We start from the raw sequence: 7,603 nt of genomic DNA, 5'->3' as shown, positions 1-7,603 counted from the left end.
GAAGATCCCACGTCAAACTCATTTTCGAATTAAAACCATTGTCGTACGCTTAGGAACTCGAATTAAGGTCGCGGATTGATAGAGGTAGAGCTATGTTTAAGCTTCATTTCGACCCCGCTCATCCCCCGGTTGCCTCTTTGAGGGATTTGATCTTCAGCCGCACCCAGTTAAGTCAATACAACCACCACCTGACACGCGTTGCAGCCTAATCTCATGCACAGAGTAGGAATAGCGCGGATCATGAGCCAGTGAGAAGTCTTGAAGTGAACTAGGGTTGCCCAATATTCTGTCAATAAATCAAATTGTGCCATCATCTACGTTCCCGTTATTCCACTTCAATCAGTCCATCTTCATCAACCCTTATTGGCACCATTATGGAGGCCGCTGGTCTTGTTCTCGGCGCCGTCGCAATTGTCAAACCCATTTGCGCAACCATTGACGAAGCTTTAACGGATTACAGCAGTTTCGGAAAAGATGCTGAGCGCCTTCGTCTTCGGTTCGCAGTTCAACGAACCAGGCTAGATTCGATGGAGAGGGTTTTGTTCGAAGACAAAAAATTCTTGCCAGCCATGCCTGGCCGTCTGATTGAACACCTGCCAGAGAGAGTTTGTAACGATATCCTAGCGCTACTCAGGCAACTGTATGGGCTCTTGATCGAGTTTTCAGCAGTGAGATCTCACTACAAAATGCAAGAGCCGGTTGATAGCTTGGATGTCGGTAGCTTAGCGTCTTTGACTGCTGATGATCGCATCAAAAACCTCACATTGCAGAAGAAGGAATCCGACAAAGCTCAACAGAAAGCTGTTGGGTGGGCAAGGAAAATGCTTTGGGTTGTGTTTGATAAGAGCAGCATGGAGAAGCTCGTCTCCGAGTTCGAGGCTTGGGCTGAAAGAACACAGACCCTTCTGGAAGCAGCTTGGTGGCCCCTTTCCTTTTTCGAGACAGTTGAAAGGATGCGAAAGTTAGAAGAAGACAACGATGCTAAGACGGTTGGACTACTGCGTGGCATTGGAGTGCGGAAGCTGCTCATAACACCTCCGTCAACTATTACTGCCCATTCACAAGCGAAAGAGGCACTTCCAAAAGACTTTACAGCCACTTCACAGCTGGCGGATTTCGAAATAGGAACTTTGAAAGACTCTGATGGCTATTATTTGGTTGAATACAAGGGTTATGAACTAGATGGTAGGAGTTCAGTCAGCGATGTGGTCATCCGGCAGCGCGTACTTCAACTGGTTGCCTTACTACAGGAGGCTCCTTTGTCAGACCCGGCATTGAGGGTAATGCAATGTACCCACTTCTTCGAGGAGACACCAAAGTCTAGGTTTGGACTCATTTACCGTCTTCCGACAGTCAATGGTGTGTTATCACAGCCTGTTACGTTGGCAAGCGTCCTCGATGCCAAGTACAAGGGCGGGCGGCCGTCCCTTTCTTCGAGAATACGGCTTGCACACAAAATCGTCTCATCCCTTCAACGACTCCATATATATTCATGGGTTCACAAATCATTGCGGCCGGAAAATATTCTTCTCTTCCCGGATGACGACGGGCAGTCGGCCTTGTGGGCGGCGTTTGATGACCCGAAGCTCGTTGGGTTTGAATTCTCACGACGAGAATCTGATTTCTCGAACCAATTTGGAGAGGAAGAAATCAACCGAAACATCTATCGTCACCCGACGAGATGGCGCCAGCCGATCAACAGGTTTGAGAAGATACACGACATTTACGGTAAGTGTGCTTTTACAAGTATGCCTTCAAGCCAGCTTACCTGCATATTTAAGAGGATATTGAGAAATTATGTGTTCGTACTGATAATTCTTAGCTCTCGGTGTAATTCTGCTAGAAATTGGTCTTTGGTCCCGTGCTGACCAGATTGATAACGGCGCTTTGGTTACATCTGGTATGGCAAACAACCCACTTGCGGTGAAGGCCAGGCTTTTGAAGCACGCTGATCAGCGATTGGGATTCTATGCTGGAGATACTATTCAAAAGATTACAGTTGCCTGTTTGACGGGGAAATGGGACAAGCTTAGCATTGTTGAAACCTTTTCTGAAGTCGTGGACACGCTGGGTGGAATAGCGAGTAGCTTTTAAATCATTCTAGCTTAAGTATCAGAAGACAATGCATTAAAGGTCTCATAAATACGACAACACAAGTTTAACCTATGGTACATACCGCTTATTTTAAAAAGATGTACGATGCGCAACGCAGTATATAATATGTGACCAGGCGAATGCATTGATTAAAAGCATGCCTTTACTAGAAAAAGGCTTTGCACATGAAAGAGAAAGTGGTGAGACAACGAGTGGGAGTGAGCTTGCGAATGAAAGTGATCAACCTTGCAAGATGGTGAGTGGGCGAGTAGCGTATGTTCACATGCCAGGCCATGTGGCAGCACACTGGGCAACGTACTGCAGCATCTCACAACAAAACACATTAAGGGAAGAATTTTTTGAACTAGAAAGATTATCATATCTCTCGCGCCATCTCCTTCTATAACATCTGCCTAAGCCCCTTCTCCCTATATCCAGGAATCCAGTAGGTGTCCTCGGCATCCTTTCCCACTATAATAACCTCATCGGAAAAGATGTACGGGTCCTGCCAGCTCGCGAAATACCAGAACCAAACATGTGTCCTACGGCTTGACAGTCGCAGCTGAGAAGTCAGTCAAGTTACCTTTTGCCAGTTCGAAAACATGACTGAATTGCATTGGGCTATCACCAAAGAACGGGGCTGTCCTATTCCTTGGGTCCTGCCGGAAGAGCGATACATGAGCTTCAACCTGCCTGTCTCAATCAAGACGACGAGCATGTCACATTTAATGTCGTGGAATATAATTTGACAGATATTGGCAAACCCATCGACTACTCACCTACCACGAGCCCCAGGCTGGACGTATTCCCTTTCATTTGGTTCCATGTTAAGTCGAGGGTTCTTTTTGTTGACGGAAGGCTTCAGCCACTCAAAGACTATGCAAAAGAGTAGATAATCATGTTTGCAAGAATCCCGCCGTGTTGGCCTGATTCTGTGAGTGCCTAAATTTCCAGTTACAGTTGCTTGTTGGGGATGGGGTGACACGGCAGTATTGTCATAAATGGTTAGGGACATCATTACGCTGTTAGAACCCAGGTTGATGTAGGAAGCTATTTAGAACCTCTCACTATACAGTGGTGAAAACGAAAGCCGCATTTGAGGGAACTCTTTGGCGTAGAGCTGCGCTAGTTTTTGCTCATCTATAGGAGCTGTTAGATTTAACTGGTCAGAATACGGGCAGCAGTCAGCCGCAGCCGGCAGTGGCACCAGAACCGGGAGATTCCACCTCCGGGCTGCCAACAGCAATATCTTCACTACCGCTGCTGCTGTGAACATTTCTACTTTCTTTCCTTCTAGAAAGAAGAATGAATGACCAGTTTACCACTTTAGTTTAGTTTGATTTATCACCCGTACGGGTATCCTATGATACCAACAGAAGCTGAGCCTAAATCGCACATACTTTTAAGAATTGAAGATATTGACAGCAATGAAAAATGATATCCGTATTTTGCCACAGTTTCAGATTAACTCAAGCATTTGGACCCTGGTCTCCATCAACGCATGGGGAAGACAGGGTGCGGGTGATCAAGCGTGCTAAGTGGACGGGGGATCGTGGGACACCGTAGTAAATGGGTTGGAATATATTTTGCTTGGTGCCGGTTCCTATTCTCCACTGCAGGTACACTTTGCTGTGTCTCGTAATATAACGCTCGAAAGCGATTTGCTCAGATCATTTTGAACCCCAGGAAGCACACGAAAAAACAGAACAGGTGTAAATGGTTGCTATCAAAGGTCAGCCGAAAACAGGATTTCGCACCTACGCGCCAAAGTGATCCAAGGACCCGGCCGTAAGTTTCAGCCAGAGAAGTTTGGTATGATCCTACGATTTTGCGGAAATTCCCGTACGATGATGATATTGACGAGGTTGAGTCTGTGCCAAGATTACTACCCCCGCATGGGGAAAGCCTCGACATGTGTTGATTGATCTATATTTCGGCATTTCCCATATCCGCAGAAGTGCCGAACTCGCCATGATTCTTTTCAGGTCATGAAAGAAAATAGTTATTTCACATGTCCTTTCTACAAACCGGAAGCAAGCACTAGTTTCTTTGTCCACCCCATCCCCCGTTGATGGCGTCGTTCAAAAAAAGGAAGGTATAACGACGGTGGCTTGCCAAGAGGCATGGCATATGCTATAAAAGCCCCAAGGATTGCGGTCATACACGACTAACATATTTGTAGAACAATATCAATTTGCGGTGAAGGATCAATGATGTTACGGCCCCTCCGTCTAGCACTAGACCGCAAACATGCATTCCAAGTTGCGAACATGTCCCACAAACCAGGGAAGGGAAGGGGGCACCCAGAACCACGGAATTGGGCCTGTATTACGCTTTTAAACGAATGTCGATCTTCTCTGGCAAATTTTGTCTTTAAAGCAGTCTTAGAGATTTATCAATGTGAAAGGAAGATAACAAACCGTTGATGTTGACTCTCGGTAATTATTAGTTCCAAAGTACTTGACTGGATGTAAATCAATTCGCGTGGTTGCCTTTGGTTAATTACATTTCATATAGGCTGCCACTGATGTCTTCAATATTCACGTGTTGCCAAAAAGTTGATGACCAGGCTCGGAATGCCGAAATCGAACCGCAAGATGATATCATCGCAAAAATCGAGATGCGATCTTTGGTAAGGTATCATGGTGTTGAGTCAGCTTGTTCAGCATCTAGGTGCTACCCTGACATTGAACGGGGTTTCCCTTCCTCCATACGGCCGCAAACGTTGTCGCGAAGTGTCATTGACGAAATAGTCTCTAGAACAAAGGCTGATCTTCTGCCACCCGCTGCGGAGTCAGCCCAATCCGAGGGTTAAAAGCCGGCAGGAGCACCCCGCTGTCGATGAATGCGGCCGGTGGGAGGGTATCCGCCGACATACTTCCCGCAGCCTCGCCCACCCGCCAAGCTATTTGCTTGATCTAGCTCCGGCCACTAGGAAACTTCCGAGCTCCATTGATGCTTGAGTTGGGGCCTTTGCAAAGGGTTGCTCCCGTTGAATGTGGGGCGACCCGGCTGTTCGGAGCACACTTGATTCGCTGGATATCTGAACGTCTAAGACATCGGCTGCGGGAAACCCTGTGGCGTCCGGGGCCAACAAGCCGGACCAGTACTCCATGGAGTGGGAAATCAAAAGAATTAGCCAGAGTGGCTGTTTCCAGCATCATTTGTGCAACTCTTGACTTTTCTAGAATATGAAAGGCAAGAAATGCCGAGAATGAGAAGGGAAACCCCGACTTATCAGTCAGGCTTCCTTGTAAGCATGACCACTCCTCATTCCTTGTTTGCTAGCTTCTCTAATTCCTTTGGGTTGTCTCAGTTGGGCCTTGGAGGTGCGTTTCCAAGACCGTTATCACAAGGCACGCTGGCCGCCAGTTTCCTTGTTACACGGATTTAGGGAAGAGCGGCTTTTAGCCTACACGCAGAAATGGCTTACAGGCCCAAGATGAATACAATCAGATGATTCTAGAAAGTGAAAAAGATAATAGGGAACGAATGTTTTGTGATAGATATCGCTAAAGCCCAAGTGAGTGTTGGAGGATTATTCGAACTCACCATCGAAGTGCTACTTGGTAGTTACTCTCGGAAAGACAGGATGCCTCGAGGTTTTTTGGAGCCAGCTTGGCGCCTTGGCAGACCTTATCAACATGGAAAGATGAGACATCAGTTGGTGCCAGCGGCGGAATATGCCTTCTGACTAGCGCTTTGATGATGAAGGAAACACAGCGAGTAGCGCGGGTCGGCCCAGCCCCTCTAACGACGTCAACTTAGGACGATACTCTAGCGGGTGACCGCCACATCCTTCGCCTTCTCGACCCTCACCATCAAATCTGTTCGCTCTTCACCTACCTGAAGGCGGACACAAGGGACAAATGACACATAGGTTGGATGTCCATTGAAGCAGCGTATGGTTCTCAACACAAAGAACCCGAAAAGCTGTGCGAGTGTGTTATGCTGGACCTCCGGATGGAGCTCTCCGTTCGGGAGGGGGGACTCTCATCCAGAAAGCCACTCCTTTGCCGAGCCGCCGGCCATGAGTGTATTCACTCTCGTTTGCAGACATTTTGCAGTTCTTGCAACGTTAACGAAGTTGGGATCGTGGAGTGTGAAGTCTACTTCTTGATTTCTATAAGAGGCATCTATATCTCCCGCCTTATAGCTAATCCTCTCTTCCTCATCAGCTTGCACATCATCTCCCATCTAGTACTGCAACGGTCCCACTTAGTCTTTGACAATCAGAAAAAAGTCTCCTCTAGTCTTCTTTTGCCCTTTCAGCTTTTCTTATTTGATCTCCTTTGGAAAAGAAGACGTCAAAGCTTCAAAATGCAGACCAAGGTTTTCGCCGCGGCCGTTGTTGCCTTTACCTTGTCATCAGTTGAGGGTGCTGCAATCCAACCCAGAGCCTTAACCATCAATGGGGGTAAAATCGTTTTGCCTACAGTTACTTTCGAACCCACCGATTTTACTTCGGGAGCTTTTGAAGCCCTCCAAATCCTCCAGAACAATCTTGCCGTAACTACCTATCTTGTCAAAGATCTCACATCAGCCGCCACTGGTAATGTGCAAGACGTGAGAACATCTATAGACCTTTTGAAGAATGTATTACTAATGACAAATTCTATAGGTTTTCAATCAAGCCCAGCTCGTGACCGGCCAAGTTACCACAAACGTTGCCAACATTGGCAACAACGTTAATACAATTGTCGGCACTCTCAACACTCTTGTTCAAAATGTCGGCGGTGTGGTCGGCGATGTGGTCAACAGTGTAGTTGCTGCCGTGCCCAGCATTCTTGGTCTTGTTCCAAGCGTTACTGTTTCCAGCATTGCCGTCCCCAGCAGCGACGTCTCCAGCATCTCTGTCCCCGACGTTTCTATCCCCATCCCTAGCCTTACTGTTTCCAGCATTGTTGTTCCTCTTCCTACTACCGCGCCAGGTGCTATTCCTGATATTGGCGCAGCTGCCGAAGATGTAAGAACAGTTTTTTCCCCGTCGACGTGAATGAACTTTGCTAATCTGTCTATTTTAGCTTGTTCGTCTAGCCCAGGCGCTCGCCAGAGCGATTACTGCGCAGCTCAACGCCCTTCAGGCCCAGTACAACAACCTGAACATTTTCGCCAAAGCTTTGTATCTCGCCACTCTGACCCAGACCCAGTCTGCCTTAAACAACGCTCTTGTCAACTTGCAATCCATCACTTCCCAGGCATTGGACTCTGTCGCTACTGCCACCAGCACTCTCCAAGGTGTCTCTGATCGCGTCCGCAACGCCCAGGCTAAGCTAAAGATCGTCCTTGTGGTCGGTGTTGTCCCCGATGTCACATTTTAATCAATTTAATCGCATGCTGCAATCTTCTTCTGGTCTGAACCCAAGATTCAGAATTGGTCTTCATGGCTTCGGACACAATTGGATAAAGCACTTCAACATCGAAGTAGTATACACGGAGGCGGTTTGGGAGACGGTATTAATTTTCGGGCCCGGCTACGATGGGATAATAATGAACGATAACATGATGG

The 7,603-nt window shown here is 47.4% G+C and overlaps 2 protein-coding genes across 2 annotated transcripts; both read left to right on the top strand.

The window, feature by feature from the left end:
* Positions 1-374: 374 nt before the first annotated feature.
* EsH8_IV_000119 (uncharacterized protein) lies at positions 375-2,094 on the top strand (the record flags this gene model as incomplete). The annotated part of the gene is made up of 2 exons (XM_083265009.1): positions 375-1,728; positions 1,823-2,094. 2 exons carry the CDS (start codon positions 375-377, stop codon positions 2,092-2,094), a joined length of 1,626 nt encoding a protein of 541 aa, XP_083123904.1.
* A 4,320-nt stretch (positions 2,095-6,414) lies between these two features.
* EsH8_IV_000118 (uncharacterized protein) lies at positions 6,415-7,415 on the top strand (the record flags this gene model as incomplete). Its single annotated transcript, XM_083265008.1, has 3 exons — positions 6,415-6,660; positions 6,716-7,060; positions 7,119-7,415. The coding sequence occupies 3 exons, from the start codon at positions 6,415-6,417 to the stop codon at positions 7,413-7,415; spliced, it is 888 nt and encodes a 295-aa protein (XP_083123903.1).
* Positions 7,416-7,603: the final 188 nt, after the last annotated feature.

This window comes from Colletotrichum jinshuiense, chromosome 4, assembly GCF_051148585.1.
Source record: "Colletotrichum jinshuiense chromosome 4, complete sequence".
Taxonomy (NCBI): Eukaryota; Fungi; Ascomycota; class Sordariomycetes; order Glomerellales; family Glomerellaceae; genus Colletotrichum; species Colletotrichum jinshuiense.
This window is presented reverse-complemented; position numbering and strand designations above follow the sequence as displayed.